The 17,524-nt window shown below is 37.2% G+C and overlaps 1 protein-coding gene and 1 non-coding gene across 3 annotated transcripts in view; one reads left to right on the top strand and one right to left on the bottom strand.

The window, feature by feature from the left end:
* The first annotated feature begins 3,005 nt into the window (after nucleotides 1-3,005).
* TRNAE-UUC (transfer RNA glutamic acid (anticodon UUC)) lies at nucleotides 3,006-3,077 on the top strand. The gene has a single exon. It is a non-coding gene; the product is annotated as a tRNA-Glu (tRNA).
* Nucleotides 3,078-5,961: 2,884 nt separating this feature from the next.
* LOC139691566 (uncharacterized) overlaps nucleotides 5,962-17,524 on the bottom strand; it is a 144,875-nt gene continuing 133,312 nt past the window's right edge. For both annotated transcript variants that reach the window (XM_071589442.1, XM_071589441.1), the window contains one exon: nucleotides 5,962-7,909. In XM_071589442.1, coding sequence (XP_071445543.1) covers nucleotides 6,457-7,909 — 1,453 coding nt within the window. In that variant the 3' untranslated portion in view covers nucleotides 5,962-6,456. The remainder of the gene's footprint in view (nucleotides 7,910-17,524) is intronic.

Raw genomic sequence — 17,524 nt, forward strand, 5'->3', positions numbered from 1 at the left:
CAAGACATGTTTCCTGAAATACGCATTCCGCATGGTGACTATTATGAATGGAGGTTAATTTGATTTGAAGGAATAACGAAAGTTGTGAATAGTCTAAGAACCTTTACTATCCAACCTTATAATATTGACGATGGAAAAAGATAACGACCGGTCCATTAGTTTTTAAACTTTTATAAATAATGGCTCGGAGATTACAAGAGAGTTTAATATGTAAAAATCAAGGTAGCATGAGATATACGAATCCTGTTAAGATTCCCAAACTGCCTTGGTAATAGTTATGATAAAATGGAATTATTGTATTTCACTCAATAATAAATAGGTAAGGACTCCGGATTTGAGTTTTAATTAAATTAAATCGTATTTGATGTAAGATAGCAGTTGGTTTTAATCCTTAAGTATTGGAATCAATTGTGTATAGTGAAGGCTGGGAACTTGACAGTATAAAAATTTCACTCAAGTGCTAATAGATAAGAGCGAACTACTAGTAAGGTATGGGGCTAGCCTTCCTCCCTTGATGGAGATGCTTGATTTTAGAATGCCCTTAAGACACCATGACATTCTAGTGTAGATGGTAGCTTTCAATATAATAAAACTAAAACTTTCCTTTTCTTTGTCAGTCCTATAAGACCTAATTAAGAGTTAACGCTTCCTCAATATAGGTGAGGCTGCTATGATTAGCATCTGTATTTTTTTCTAGGTTTTGCAGAAGTTGAATCACCATAGTTCACATGACACATATCTCTGAGATAGGCATTCACCGAGCGAACTTTGGCTTAGCAGGCAGATAGATGGTAACCCACCAAGCTAAGCAAGACATTTTCAAATCAATGCCACAAAAAAATGCAAGGAAATAGGTGAGTGAAGTGCAAAATGTGCTAAAGAAATATATTTAAGTGTAATGGATTTGTTCAGTTTTACAGGGCTAGGGTTTTTCCAAAATAACAAACCCACTTGGTTTTTAGTTTTAATTCCTCCTGCAATGAAATTACATCAGAAACCCTGCTGGTCTTTGGTCTGAAGATGCTGCACTGCAGTGAAACCTAGGTCGCAATGAAGCTTATTTTTCATTTGGAGTCACAAAGTTTTATTTTAACATAATTCATTTTCTTTTCTTTCCTTGTGTAAGAGTATTTTGGCACCTTCTCATATCTTATGACCCTTCCCCCAATAGCTGAAGAGCTCCAGTTAAATATATCATAGAATTCTGAGTTGAGTTTGGCTGAAATGTCAAATCTATTTCTTATATATCATTTGATGATGGCATGCAGAGTGCTGATGAAATACCATAACAGTGCTATTGCTATTATATATATATATATATATATATATATATATATATATATATATATATATATATATATATATATATATATATAACACTTTTTGAAAGACTCACGGACGTGAATAATAATGTATAACACTTAGCACTAGTGGACACAGACAAAAACACAGAAACACACAAAAAAAGAGACTCACTATTTTTCGAATTTTCGGTGGTCGTTGCCACCTTTATCAAGGAGGAGAGGGACAGAACTGAAGGGAATACGAGGGCTGGAGCGATGGATGGAAGGGGAAGGTGGGGAGGGAATTCCGAAGGGACGGGTTTGGAGGGGCAGCGTTAGAAGGGTGGGGAAAATGTAGAAGGTGATGGGGGTGGAAGGGGGATGAAAATATAATTAGAACAGGGTAATTAGTGCCTAATATTGATTCCTGGCCAGTTCCAGGACTCCAAAAGCCAGATGAAGGATTGCTCTAGTGTTTTCAGTTTCAGAGGAGGATCAGAGGGTGGGAGGGATGCTATGATTGATACACTATAGCATTTATCAAAGGGAGTGTTGTGTTCGGAGGCGTGTTTGGGGATAGGGAGCATGTCAATGAAGGAAGAGATTTTGTCTGTGTCCACTAGTGCTAAGTGTTATACATTATATATATATATATATATATATATATATATATATATATATATATATATATATAATTGTGAATTCTATAGTATACCCTTCTGGGAACTTTGCTACTGATCACAAAATGTGTTTAATATGGGCCATGAGAATTGTGTATGGGAAACCCCTACGATTCCCCATCCCTGCCAATTTTCAAGGACTTTAAATTACTTCCTATACTACACATCCCCAAGGTTTGTATAAAACGTATCTGGAAAAACTTTTGTGAAATAAATTTATTTCAGGCATTGCTGCAATGCATTAAAATTCTTCAAAGTACATCCCTTGAGCATCAGCACACTTTTGCCAGTGGCTGTAGTATGACTCGAAGGCTCTCTGGTTGGTGGATTCTGGAAGGTCCTTAACGGTATGCTTGCAAGCTTCTTTGATGGTACTTGGGTCCCATATATACTGGTGATTTTTTATACAAACCTTTTATACACTAAGCTTAGCTACCAATGTCAAACAAACATAAACTACTTCACACTAAACAGTAATGTACATGATTATAACACAAAGTGTACTAACGGGTACAACTTTCAGAATGCCTGCTAAGAGAGATGTTTTATCCTGTGAAAGAATGCTTAAATACTGGGGATTATAACCTTTTTGTAAATTATTGCTTACTTCTGTGTTAGTATGATGTAATTTTACATATTTCTGTGTAGTACGTGTTTTTTCTAATTAGTTCTATGTAAGTACTTTGCGGCTTATCACATTTGGCATGCCTTATATAATGTACAATTGACTTCTTGCTTATTTTATCCTAATGGCCTGGGGAGAATAAATTATTATAATATAATATTGTTATTACCATGCTCGTTTGGATGATGACATACATTACTAAGGTGTGAGAACCAAAGCTTAACAAGGTGGACCCAAGGAAATAGGTATAAAATTGTTAAATAAATTATCTCAATCACTGAAAGAAATTGAAAGTATTGGTGGATATTCAAAGTACAACCTACATAATACCTGCCAAGAGAGATGTTTAATCATACATCCTGTAGCTATGGCAGGCAGGTAAATTTTGCTTCTTTTATTGCCAACATTTAAGCCAAGTCCCATGTGGTCTAGTGGCTAGGATATCTGGCTTTCACCCAGAAGGCCCGGGTTCGATTCCCGGCATGGGAATATTTTTTTTCAGCTGACTTTGTGGGCATTCTTCAGGTAAGAGAAAGCTTAGGGCACTTCTAAGAATAGAGGTAGGAATTCCAAATTTTATGGGAAGAAACGACCACAAATTCATGATAAAATTCCGGGCTTAAGGGACAAATGAAAAACGTTTTCTTTTCTAAATAAAACAATTGTTGATTAGAACAACTTACCTGCAAAACTATTCGAGCCCTTTCCTAACACGGTAAATACTTTTGAGAGAAGATGTAAGGACTAAATGTAATAATTTGACTGATGTATGGTGTATTGTATTATATGTAAAAGCTTAATTTTTTTTTATTTGTCTTTTTTTTTCTTGCTGATTGATTGATGTTAATGAGATAAGGATTTTCTTGCCTTGTGAAAGAGATTTGTGTTTGGAAATTTCCTTTAGGTGTACTTACTGACTGATTTTATCTATTATCTTTCGTGATTACTTGGGACTTTTGTGCCACTTGACACTGTCTATCAGCACATGTGAATTTTATTAATAATAATGATAATAATTACAAAAGTGATGAAAATGGTATTGTGTGAAGAATCACTTTTGTATAATGCGACTAATATTTAAAAAAAAATTTGAGAATCACTATAAAATGTCCCAATTACTTTAATTTTCTTCAGTTGCTATTTGTATCAAATAAGAAAAACACAAACAGTGTCATTTTCCATCACAACCTACTTTGTTACAACATTGGAACAACATTTTTTTCTTACAAAGTCACTCACCTTTCCAAAATATAATAACATTGTGGTTATATCATGTGTTTTAAGATTCACACTCATGAATACTTGAGACATTTTTTGAGTTGCCCAAGAATATGTAAATTCACTTGTCGAAATTATATTAATTTATCATCTTATTGGGGCAATTGTCCTCAAAGGAGACATGGATATCGATATCTCAGTCCTACAGTGCTTTTTTTCATTATTCTCATTGTGATAATGAATACATTGTGTCATTATAATCCCTTATAAGTGGTCACCCGATTTGAATCCCATATTTCATACCCTCTAAATTAACATTATGACTTAAAAATGGTGTTCACAATTTTGAATTATTAAAACTCATATTATATTAAAAGTTCAACATCACAGGAGACAATTGAAACATGTCTGTAAGGATAGCCTTGTTAAAGATAATTCATATGCTTACTCTAAGTCAGAGTTAGTCTGTACATCTCCATAAGGATGCTATAGACATTTATTAGACTAAATCTATTGTTTTAAGACTTGACTTCTTTGCAATTTTATGACTCCCTCAATAAGCAAAGATTGGATGCTTTTGAAATGAGGGTTGAAGAAGAATAAAAAATATAAAATGGATCGAAAGGAACAAAAATGCAGAAGTTCTAAGTATGATAAGGGAGATAAGAGAGTTGTTTATTATTTTTATTATTGTCTGGTAGTTGGTCATCTGCAGTAGGGTTATGATTGGACACAAACTGGACACCCCTAGACACTTGTTAGCTACACATGACAAGACAAAACTTGACACCCCACACTGGAATAAACTGTTGGTAGAAAGGGGGTGGTTTGTGTTGGGTTAAATTCATAGGAAGCATTAATAGTGGAATTAAATCTTTTTGGATTTTGATATGACTCACTCTTTAAAAGAAGGCGGACACAGCTGTTAAAATATGGGTACTTACCGACAATACAACCCAGGTCAGAAACCTGAAGATTCTTCTGCTAAATAATCAAGTTCTAGGTATGGTGGGGGAAAAGAGGAAAATAAGATAGGGCACAGATACAGTTCAATACCTGTCATGTATGTTTCATACGATTTACTAAATAAATAGTTGGTATAAACCTTTAGGAACTGTATTGGAGAATATATGTATGGGTCAAAATGCTTCATGTCCATCGCAATAAACTGCAGTTAAGGATTCCAAAGAAACTGCGGGAGATACTGCAACAGTAACTTTTAATGGAGTCCTCTGCTGATGTGCATTTCAATGCAAAGATTTCAGAGTGTGAAAATCATTCGCTTTGACTTGCCCAAAAAGGCTAATTGATTGTTCGGGTGGCTAGCATGCTCATCTTTTATCCAGATGGTCATAGGTTAGAGTACGTTCTCAAGGCATTAGTGCTCAACCCTCTCATTGCATCAACTCAGGTGGATCACCCCATGGGAAATCTGATGATAAACCAAGAGTTTATTGGGATCCTGATTAGTGCACCAGAAAAGTGCGACAATCGAAGGCTTAAAATCAAAAAGAAACATGTTGGTTCCATATATGAGAGATGCCTGAAGGCTCACACAGCTCCAGTGAAATGTAGCCTCTCAACTGGAGTTATCACCTGGAATAGAGCTCTAATTAGAGGCTAAATGCTTTGCCGATACGTTGATAGATCCATTTGGCCGTTGATTGTATGTATTTCTCATGTACTCTCTGAATTTTCACATCTATAACAGTAAATGATTTGGAAAATGTGGAGGTGGTAGTTTCAAAACAACACAAAGGCACCATTGACATTTTCGGACAAAGGTTTAAATCCAAGTACGTCGTTTAAGTTTGTTATCCAGTCATTATAAGTAATAATATCTGTTCTCATTCAAATATTTTAATGTAATAGAACTTGATATATATATGAAGAAATATTTCTTATTTACAGGTTTTTGTCTTCTCAATTTAACAGCATTTGTACAGTATTTTCAAGTATTTGAATCGATTATCAGGCAACAATCATTGCCAAAAAAACCAACTTACACAATATGTATTTATATATTTACACTTTGGATTGGATTGTCGCATGAATTTTGTCCTCATTGATTGTATCTGTCCTCATAGTCCACGGTCCAGCCTTGCCCCCATTCTCCTCAGTGCTATTATCATGTTCACTGCCTTGATCCATCGTTTCTTGATCACATATCTCTTAAGCTTCTTCTTGCTAAGGGCTGTCTCAACTGGTGCCTCCGCAAACCAACGGTGGGTCAGTGTTTGCGTTGCGGTCATCCTCTGACTGCACACAAATGATAGAAGAATATGAGAGCAGTGATTAAGACGAACAGGGAAGAAGGAGGAGGGGATGAATCTCTTTTGTCTTTTGTTTCATTCCAGTTTCAACATTACCCTGAACGTGAATCAAACCCTCATTCTCTCTTTTTTATTCACACACACACATTCTTACACACACATATACACGCATGGTCATTTCGATGTCCATCTACTTATGCGCACGTGTGCCCTGTGCGTATAAAACATTTAGAGCTGGAAAGGAGTTACCCCTGGCCCAACCTCTCCTGCAAATCTCGTCGTCCACATACGAGTGGAAAACCCTGGATTCCACCCCTATCTTTCTCTTCTCTCTCTCTACCCCCAATCAGCCCCAAATTCCCTTTTTCCTCCGACCCCTAAACTCCCAATTGGGATAAATTCCTGGCTATCCTCTGCCTTTCATTTGGTCCCAAAGGATCTTTAGGGACCTCGTCTTCGTCAGGCTTGGATTCAAAGTACTTTGCAAGGGACCTCATGGTCCTCTGTCCCAATGACTCCATGGTCATCTCGACCTGCGACCATTCCATGGAGAGAGCCTTTCGATTCCTCTCGTCGGAGCGTATCAATCTTGTTGTCGAGGAGGCAGTTTCCGTGCTGGTCCTCATGGTGGGAGCGTTGTTCGAGTGGATGACCGAGGCCCTCTCTTCGGGTCTCGCGAGGAGATGGGCCAGGAGGTCCTCGGTCAGGTCCGGTTGTGCCATCTGTGGGATTTGCCTCGGGACATTGACTGGGGAGTGTGGGGCGGAGTGACTCGAGCAGGAAGAAGAGGAAGAGGAGGAGGGGCAGCGAATCGGACGTGAAGGTCCTTGACGAGGCTGTTCGCTCCCGGGGTGCGCTGCCTGATGGGACTGGGCCGAGCCGGGAGGGGACTGGGGCGCCCAGCGAGATGATGGGGGTGGTTGCGGCGGTCCTCGATGTGGGGACCAGAATGGTGCCTGGGATGCGGAGGACGGCGGGGCCAGTGGTACATCCCGCGCGAAGGGCGTTATCTTGAACTTGGGCCTCCTGGAGGCATCCGTCTCTTTCGTCGTTCCGTTCGTCGGGGGACTCTTGACCAGGGGACCGGCCAGGAAGGTAGATCGTCGCCTCCAGGGGATGTCCACGGAAGCATCGCCGTTGGGCGTCGCATCCTTGGCGGGTTGGGCCCTTGAGGGCACCGGCACCGCGACTTCCTTGTTCCCATTTGACTGACCCGACTTGGAGCTGCGGTCTTCCTCGAGGGACTGCGTGGGAACGTGTTGCCTCGAGGCCATCTGGAAGAGTCTGTCGGATAACTTCCGGATCTCGTCGACCAGGTTGACCCTCGGCAACTCCCCTCCCTTTCCTCTTGAGACGATGCAGGTGCTGTCGGAGGCCCGCCTCTCGTTGAGCAGGCGGTCGATATACCACGGAGGCGGCTGTATCCCCTTCCCGTCGAAGGCGTAGTGGTAGTAGGGGTCGTCGGGAGGAGGTGCCTTGGGGGCGTGAGGTGGAGGGAGGTGTGTCTCTGCCTCGAGGACTGAATCGGGGGAGGAGGAAAGGGAACCGCAGGGTGAGGGGGACATGCCTCGAAGGGAGTGCTGGGAGGGTGAGGGGAGCAGGAGGTAGGAGGACGGACTGGGGGAGAGGGGGCAGATGGATTGGCAGGCGGTGTCGAACACGTAGGGAGAGTCCGGGTGCTCGTTCCATCTCTCCACGAAGGAGCGCAGGTTGTCTTTGGTGACGTCTAACTCTTCCGGGGCGACGATGACGGCGCGAGGGGAAGGTGGCTGAGGTGGCGACCGCTTCAGCCAACAGTGCTCGAGGCACTGCATGGCGGACATTCGAAGTCTGGAAGAAGAGAGGAAAGGGGGGGGGGGGGAAGGGAGAGAGACGAAAGACCCACGGTTAGTCACTCGGGAAAGTGTGATGCAGCATTGAAAAAAAAAATCTCCCACGGCTTCGTGAGGAGGGACAGATATTATGAAACTCTTGCGACCCATGCAAACGGTGAGAACTCTCGCTCCAAAGCATATACTCACGCTTCAGTGTTGCTGAAGAGACACATCACTGATTACACTCCTGCTTTCGCAAAACTCTTTAATTTGTGGCAAATGCTTGCTTTGGTGGTATTTAAAACCATTGTCTCATGGCAGGCATTAAGGACAAAGCATTGCAACAAAGAGGAAATTTTCATCCTTTGTTTTTATTGTTACCTTTGTTGTCAACTGAATTGTTTGTAAACCAATAATGAGATGAGAACTCTACAGACTAAATGGAAAAATTTAACTCCAGTGACTCTAGCAATTTGAAACATTAAGATAACTTGAAATGTTTGATGTTTAAATCAAAGCCCTTGCAATTGATTTAAGGGGAGTTTCATCTCATGGCAGGGGCCACATCATAAGAAATAAATACACTAAAAACTGATACTTCCAACAATTTCTCATGCACTGTCAATATGGCTTCCTTCCCTGGTAATGATTTTATTGTCCTGTTAACAATTACCGGTCATGTGTGGACTGATTGTTTGTATTAATCCCTGGAGAGGCTTAATGTTCATGAGCAATATTTGTGAGTGTCAGTTTTCAGTACCTACATGTTTTTATTGTGGTAGTATCTATGACATAAGACAAAACTCTCTGCAAATCTCATTCTACTGCAAACCCTGAATATATATATTTAATCTAAGCGTACTTGGGGTTTTAAACTTTTATGACTATTTGGGTCACATTAATCTTGTCATACTTAAGTCAATGCATGGACTCATGTGTTGTGGAGATTCATCATGAAGAACAACCACTTTTGAATTGAGTGGGTTTGAAACTTGATTGCCGGTCATGTGCATATTAATCTGTTTCATTCAGTTGACATTATGGGGAGACAAATTGGAACTAATACCAGTCAGGTAAGATACATTTTTTGTCAAATCTCCCCACATTTGTTCATAAACTTTAATCCAATTACATCATTGTTTTCTGTTGTTCCCTATCATTCAGTATCAATGCATCAAATAATTGTGGGTTTTTCTGTGAATTATTACAAGGCCAGAAAGGACAGTAGGTGGACTTCACTATTAATTCTCATGTGTCATCAAAAGGCTTGAAAGATTCAACTCATGTCGTTTCCTGTGTTCTTTCCATTCACTCCGAACTCATCTTCTATCAACAGTCTTTGATGTGCCTTTCCTTGTCGAGTGTTTGTTTGAGTGGTTACTGTGAGAAACAAACCAGGAGAATTGGCATGTGATCAAAGGTCTTGTTGGCTCCTTCCCTGCAGTTTTAGCCAAAACAGAGCCAGTTTAGCAATTGCAATCCACTGGTCTTTTTGACATGTTCATGATGTGTCTACTTCGGTTTGTTTTCTTTTGCTGGTATCGCATGACTTTCTTGGCATGATCGCCCAATGAAAATGGGATCCCATTCGCCCTGGCTTTTCCAGGACAACCCCTGTCGTACGATTAATTCCTTCTTAAAAGAGTCCAAAGGTAGTAAAATGGTGGTGGGGTTGGACAAATACCTCAGTTTTTCTGAAGACATGGCTATGTTTCTGAAACATTTCCACCCCACAGTTGCCAAAAGTAACTTGAGCGTTTATGTCTGACTGTCTAGTTTACATCTATACAAGAGTTGGTGACTCATTTTGCATTAGTTCCAAAGGAAAAAAGCACCAGTTAAACTAACATCAGCAATTGTAATGGGATATATAGGCTATTCTATTGGGGTGGAACACATCATCTCATTTCACTTCCGCATACTCAAATTCTGTGAGCAAGATGCCTCAAGGAGTAAGGGACAGGGAATATGGTGACCACAGATTTTGCACTGTAGAGTGAGATGTTGTCTGTGGTATGAAGAGTTTTCCTTGGGATAACAGAAGTTCAATAAAAATATATATATATATATATATATATATATATATATATATATATATATATATATATATATATATATATATACACACGAGGGTCATCCGGAAAGTAGTACCCGTTCGTGAAATAAAGACACAAAAGTAAATATTAACAAACATAAAAAATTTTATTTGAAAGAGGATACTTTAAACTACTTCTCAACATAATCTCCAAGCAAATTAAGGCATTTGTCATAACGTGTGACAAGTTTCTGTATTCCTGCTGCATAGTCCTTCGCCGCCAGCTCATTGAGATACGCGAGGGACCCATCTTGCACAAATTTTTGCATAATGCAGATGGTGTTTAACAATTTCATGAACAATTGTTCGAGAAACATTGGGAAAATGCTCACAGATGTCATCAATTGTGACGCGCCGATCGTTCCTCACGAATTCGTCAACTGAGCTCACCAGTTGGTCTGTAATGACAGACGGTCTCCCCGAACGCTCATCGTCGTGTGTGTTCCCCCTCCCCATGTTGAAGTTGCGACACCACCGCCGAACAGACGACTCGTCCATTACATTGTCTCCATACACCTCCTTTAATTGGCGATGAATATCACATGGGCGAACGTTTCTTGCATTGAGGAATTTAATCACTGCCCTCACTTCACAACTGGCGGCGTTCTCAATTTTTTTAAACATTGTAAACAATCACAGAAACAACACAGGCAATGCTAGCGTCACGCAACTTGGCTCAGAGAAGGCAGACAAGCCACTGAAGCTATCTGACCTCGTCCAGCGGCTACTCGCGTCGTCAGCACTTCATGCGGCACGAACGGGTACTACTTTCCGGATGACCCTCGTATAATATACACACATATATATGTATGTATATATATATATATATATATATATATATATATATATATATATATATATATATATATATATATATATATATATATATATATATATATATATATATATATATATATATATATACAATGCAAGAACATAAAAAGAACACCCATTCTTACTTCTGTTTCTTCCGATAAAGACGGAGCTGAATTCCGTCAAAATGATCATTAAATAATGTGTGAGTGTTCTTTTTATATGTTCTTATATTGTTTGTTGCTGTCCAATGTATTATATATATATATATGTATGTATATATATATATATATATATATATATATATATATATATATATATATATATATATATATATATATATATATACATACAGATGATTTCGTCGAAGTAACGCAGAAGTGTATATATAAATAAATATATATAATATACATAAATATATATATATATGTGTGTGTGTGTGTGTATATATATATATAATGTATAACACTTAGCACTAGTGGACACAGACAAAAACACACAAAAAAAGAGACTCACTATTTTTCGAATTTTCAGTGGTCGTTGCTACCTTTATCAAGGAAGAGAGGGACAGAACTGAAGGGAATACGAGGGCTGGAGCGATGGATGGAAGGGGAAGGTGGGGAGGGAATTCCGAAGGGACGGGTTTGGAGGGGCAGCGTTAGAAGGGTGGGGAAAATGTAGAAGGTGATGGGGGTGGAAGGGGGATGAAAATATAATTAGAGCAGGGTAATTAGTGCCTAATATTGATTCCTGGCCAGTTCCAGGACTCCAAAAGCCAGATGAAGGATTGCTCGAGTGTTTTCAGTTTAAGAGGAGGATCAGAGGGTGGGAGGGATGCTATGATGGATACACTATAGCATTTATCAAAGGGAGTGTTGTGTTCAGAGGTGTGTTTGGGGATAGGGAGCATGTCAATTAAGGAAGAGTTTTTGCATGAGGCTCGGTGGTTGTTGATTCTGATATTGAGGGGTGTGGTGGTTTGCCCAATATAATAGGCAGGGCAAAGTTGGCACTTCAGAAGGTACACTACATTGCTAGAAGTGCAGGTAGAGGAGGGAATTGGTGGGAGAGAGTTAAAAAGCGGGTGGGAGAAGGATGGGATTTTGGTTTTGAAAATAGGGCATGTTTTACATCTGGGTTTATTGCATGGCGTTGGAGTGGTTTTAGGACGGGTTGGGGATTTAAGGAGTGGATTTGTTGATTTGAGGAGATCGGATAGGTTGGCGGGGCGTTTGAAAGTAACTGAGGGGCATTTGGGAAAAAGGTTGGCGGTGGCATTATGATTTTTTAGGATAGGGTAGAGGTCTTTCAGGATTGATCGTATAGATTCTAAGCCCGGGAAGTATGTTGTGCAAATTGAGAGAGGGTGGGGTTCCGCGGTGGAGGAAGGTTTGGGAGTGTACGCATGTAACAAAAGAATCCGAAAACACAGTGTTGATAAATTTACTGGTCCATAGTCATTGGTGCGTTAGTTTTAATTTATAAACTGTACCCACTGAGATGAAAAATGGATATGGTCATTGTTTCTTGTATGCATCGGAGTTTTGATAGCATTGCTTGGCTAAAGCTATTTAAACTTGAAACAGTGAATGAAAATATGGAGGTACAGAAACGGCAGAATACTAAGCTAAGAAACATGGTGATTAACATAGATTTGAAATCCATGCCTTCTTCATAAATATAAGTATTAAAAGTCTATTTTGGTCTATAAGATATCTGTCTCCTTCAATAGATAATTGTTGCAAGGAAGGAATTAAGCATTCTGATTTAATTTTATCCTGAAAGAAATTTGTAAATTAGTCATTTTCACACACTGTTAACCTCTGTGGTCAATGTGTGCAAATAATTTAAATGAAGGAGTTTTTTTCATTCAAAACAAGTCTACCAAAAATGTTTTTTACATTTAAGTTGACCAGGCTAAAATAATGGTGCTTTGATACAATTGTTCTCTTCAAAGCAGTCTTTTTTTTCCGAAGAAAAGGAAAATGTCTTCTTTTTCTATATTCCAGGAAAAAGCAGTTGAGATTGATGTAATTAAAATATAATGATTTCAATGAAGTTCTATGTCCTTTCAAGATGCATGGACAAAAAATGACAGGTATTGAAACAAAGAAATAAGTGGTCATGAATAGGTGGGTCGATTGATGAATTGAGTGGAGATATACCTGTGTTGAATGAATATTAAAGTAATGCCTGTACAAGACAATATGTAAGAATGTTAACTCCAAAAAATTATGAAGAGAAAAATCATGTGTCATCTATCTTATTCAATTTTTCAGGTTAATAGGCTGTATTAAATTTATTTTCTGCCGATGACAGTAATTGATAGAAACAAGAATTTAAGCGCTACATGTTTTTCCCTAAATAATATAATTTTTTATCATTTTTTTTCATCCTCTCAATGGCATTGCCCAATTATAAAATTCATCCACCCTCCTCCATTTTTCCCTGCCTCATCTAGCATTAAACTCTTATGTTCCCCATTCTTCTCTCAATTTTAACCTTTAATTTATTATTCTGTACATTTTTATTATTATCACGTTCGAATCTGCTTTATTATTCATTTTTCTTACCATTTTTCATAATTTTTAACTTTAATTTCATATGATGGCTTCTTAGAAATCACAATACCAAATAGAACTTAATACTAATATGAATTACCTTGAAACCTAAACTTTGGATATAATTTTTCCCGCATGTACTTATCTTCCACATAGATATTAATTTAGGCCAGAGATAATGAGTAACTCTGGCTCATATCTTCCTGCCTACTTAATGCTCAACCTTGAATTTCCATTCTCTTATCTTAACCTTCTTTTCATATTTAAGTGGGGGGGGGGGGAAATGAGAGGGTGAAGACTGAAAATTTGGCTTTTGTAGGGATTTTTCCACTGTACTGGTCTTCATATAAAAATTAATGAAAGCATGTGTGTGTGTATTTACGTATATATGGGTATGTATGGGTGTATATATATATATATATATATATATATATATATATATATATATATAATATATATATATATATATATATATATATATATATATATATATACATATATGTATATATGTATGTATATATATATATGTATATATAGTATATGTATATATGTATGTATATATATATATATATATATGTATATATGTATGTATATATATATATGTATATATAGTATATGTATATATGTATGTATATATATATATATATGTATATGTATGTATGTTATATATATATATATATATATATATATATATATATATATATATATATGTATATATATATATATATATGTATATATATATATGCACACATACACACGCACACACAGATAAACCAGAAAGACAATTGTCCACCCAATGGTCACTTTGATAGGTGAAGGTATAGTTCACTCAATACTAAGCCCACTAATGTATGAAACTCACACCGGTGGCCTTAGGTTTGAGGATACCAAGAGAGCTTTGCTCAGGAAAAGATACTGTGCCCTCTGGTCAGTGGTCCAATGCTCTACCCTTGGACTGGACACCTCCACTCTCTATGTATAGTGAATTTGAAGTGATTGGCTACGAGTTACAATTAAATATGTATACATATGTATGTGTGTGTGTATATATATTTTCTATAAATAAATAAATAAATAAATAAATATATATATATATATATATATATATATATATATATATATATATATATATACATATATATATATGCTTTCGTAGACGTAACACTGACAGTGCCGAATAGTACAATACACAGTAACACACAATATAGAAACACAAAAAAGAACACTCGCATGTATTTTCTTGATATTTCAATGGAAACAATCCATCTTCCTCTGAAGATATAGAAGTAATGACTGCTGGAATTGTTGAGGTGAGGGGTGCGAGAGAAAGGAAAGGGGGCCAGGGGAAGGGGAGAACGGGAGGCGAAGGAGGGGTGAAAGAATGGTTGGGGAGAGGAAAGGGAGAGGGAAGGGGTGGAATTGACACAAAATCGGAAAATAGAACAACATGCTCACGCAACTATTGCAACTTACGAGACTCATGTTTCAACATACTAAGTATTGATAAAGACCACATAAGTCAAAACCAAGGCCACGTACACCAAAACTCATTCGGAAAAACACATTGTCCACCCCCCGATATGCTTTGCTTCCACAAAGTAACAATGTTGTTTATCTCTTACCTGTAAACTCTGCCCGTCCTTTTACATAGGCCAATGTTCCACACTACTTAATATTAGGATTAATAACCACCTCGCCTCGTGCAATCCCTCCTCCCCGTCCGCGGGTCTCCCCATCCCTAAACATGCTTCCCATCATAATACTCCTTTCAACCAGTGTTACAATGTTTCCGTCCTAGCGTCCCTTCCCACATCTGATAACCCTATAGAATTAAAAACTCTTCAAATGGCATTCATTTACATCTGTATGGCCTATCAGCATCCGGGGCCTCAATGTCGTTCACTGATGGGAGTGGCCTAAAATTGTTACTTTGTGGAAGCGAAGCATATCGGTGGGTGGACACTGTGTTTTTCCGAATGAGTTTTGGTGTACGTGGCCTTTGTTTTGACTTACGTGGTCTTTATCAATACTTAGTATGTTGAAACATGAGTCTCGTATGTTGCAATAGTTGCGGTGAGCTTGTTGTTCTATTTTCCGATTTTGTGTCAATTCCACCCCTTCCTCTCCCTTTCCTCTCCCCAACCATTCCTTTCACCCCTCCTTCGTCTCCCGTTCTCCCCTTCCCCTGGCCCCCTTCACTTTCTCTCGCACCCCTCACCTCAACCATTCCAGCAGTCATTACTTCTATATGCTTCAGAGGAAGACGGATTGTTTCCGTCGAAATATCAAGAAATAACGTGCGAGTGTTCTTCTTTTTTTTGTGCTTCTATATTATGTATTATATATATATATATATTATATATATATATATATATATATATATATATATATATATATACACACTACTGTGCTCAATCACTTCAAATTATGAGTAAAATGAAAGATTGATTGCATCATCAAATCAGTCATAGTTATCTGACAGTATATTTTTGGATCCCGTAAAAACTTCAAAGCTTGTATCCTGAGTACTTTGTACAATTTGTTTTGATGATTAGTCGCATTGTACTTCCTGAAATTATGATACTAATCTCTATTTCTACCACACATGACCTCTAATTACATGTCTATGTTAGTTTTTTCTAAGTTTATACAGCTGATGTGACTGGCCATTTGAACTACACTATTTACTATAATTACTGCATATATATTTGATTATGTTACATTTGTTTATTTTGCGGAACATCATTTGGTAAGATAAGCACAGATTTTCTTCCAGCGCACATTACCATTACAGATTGCTCTTAGCTCTCACTTGTGGTGTTACTACATATATACAGTGTGAATCTAGCATTATAGAGTGAGTAATACATTTCATTTCCTCGTTGTAACATTATTGCTACAATAATGAAAATAATGCATGCATCAATCCTCTTGAAGTACTTATTTAATTATAAGTGATAATATCTACCTCTTGTTGTCTAATAATTTTACAATATGCAGACGGTACATTTTTCCCACCCTTGTGCAGTTTCATCTTAAAGACATTCTGAATAGCAATAACTCATTGAAAAAAAAATATTTTTATAATGCTCATATATATTATATATACACACATATATGTGTGTATAAATATGTATATTTATAAACATATATATGTGTGAATATATATATATATATATATATATGTATGTATATGTATTTATTTATTTATATACATATATATGTATATATATTTTCTATATATATATATATGTATGTATATTTTTGCATACAAGTGTATATATGTGTGTGTTTGTGTGTGTATATATATATATATATATATATATATATATATATATATATATATATATATATATATATATATATATATATATATATATATATATATATATAATACACACACTCATATATATTTATATAGACGTTCCTAGTGGTGGTTTACTTAATTTCGTATTTTAATTCAACTGTATTAAGGCAGGTAATTAGGACTTGTCAGAAGTTGATTTCTTTTGTAAAAAATTGCAATCAGTGTTTTTCAGGCACCTGTGTAGTGTATCTAATGGGTGAAAATGATTAAAAGAGTTAACATTTTTTGAGATTTTTGTTCTTAATGTTTGCATTGTGTGTCGGTAGAGAAGCTGTGAGATGGAAAAGATTAAAAATTGTACAGAACAAGAATTTTTCATAATGTTTTGAGCGACCAATGCAGAAGAACATATTATTGTAGTGGATTTGTCCGAACTAAAATGCCTGATTTCAACTGCGATAATGATCATGTCTTCAGCACATGACCATGATCCAGTTGTTTCTCTCAGAAAAGGAAAAATCAGCAAATTTTCCTCATTGTATGTAATTTTCAAGTAATTTAAGACCAGTGAATGTGTAAGGATATATACATATGTGCCTTACCTTTAGCTTGGTGATGAAACTGTGTAGCAATTGGATCAACAGTGTGTTACAGTCATTATAAACTGGACTACAGATCTATCAGACATCACCCTTGATTCAATCCCTCAAATGTTTCTATGCTAATAATCTCTTCATGCTCAAGGAAACAGTCCAAAATCTGTTATTCACCTTGTGCAAAAGAGTAGCTGAAAATAACCAGCCTTTTAAACTAATAGACTTCATCATCTATGCTAAAATAAGCTAAAGCTAAGCT

This window comes from Hetaerina americana, unplaced genomic scaffold, assembly GCF_022747635.1.
Source record: "Hetaerina americana unplaced genomic scaffold, ioHetAmer1.1.p SCAF_38, whole genome shotgun sequence".
NCBI classification, from domain to species: Eukaryota; Metazoa; Arthropoda; class Insecta; order Odonata; family Calopterygidae; genus Hetaerina; species Hetaerina americana.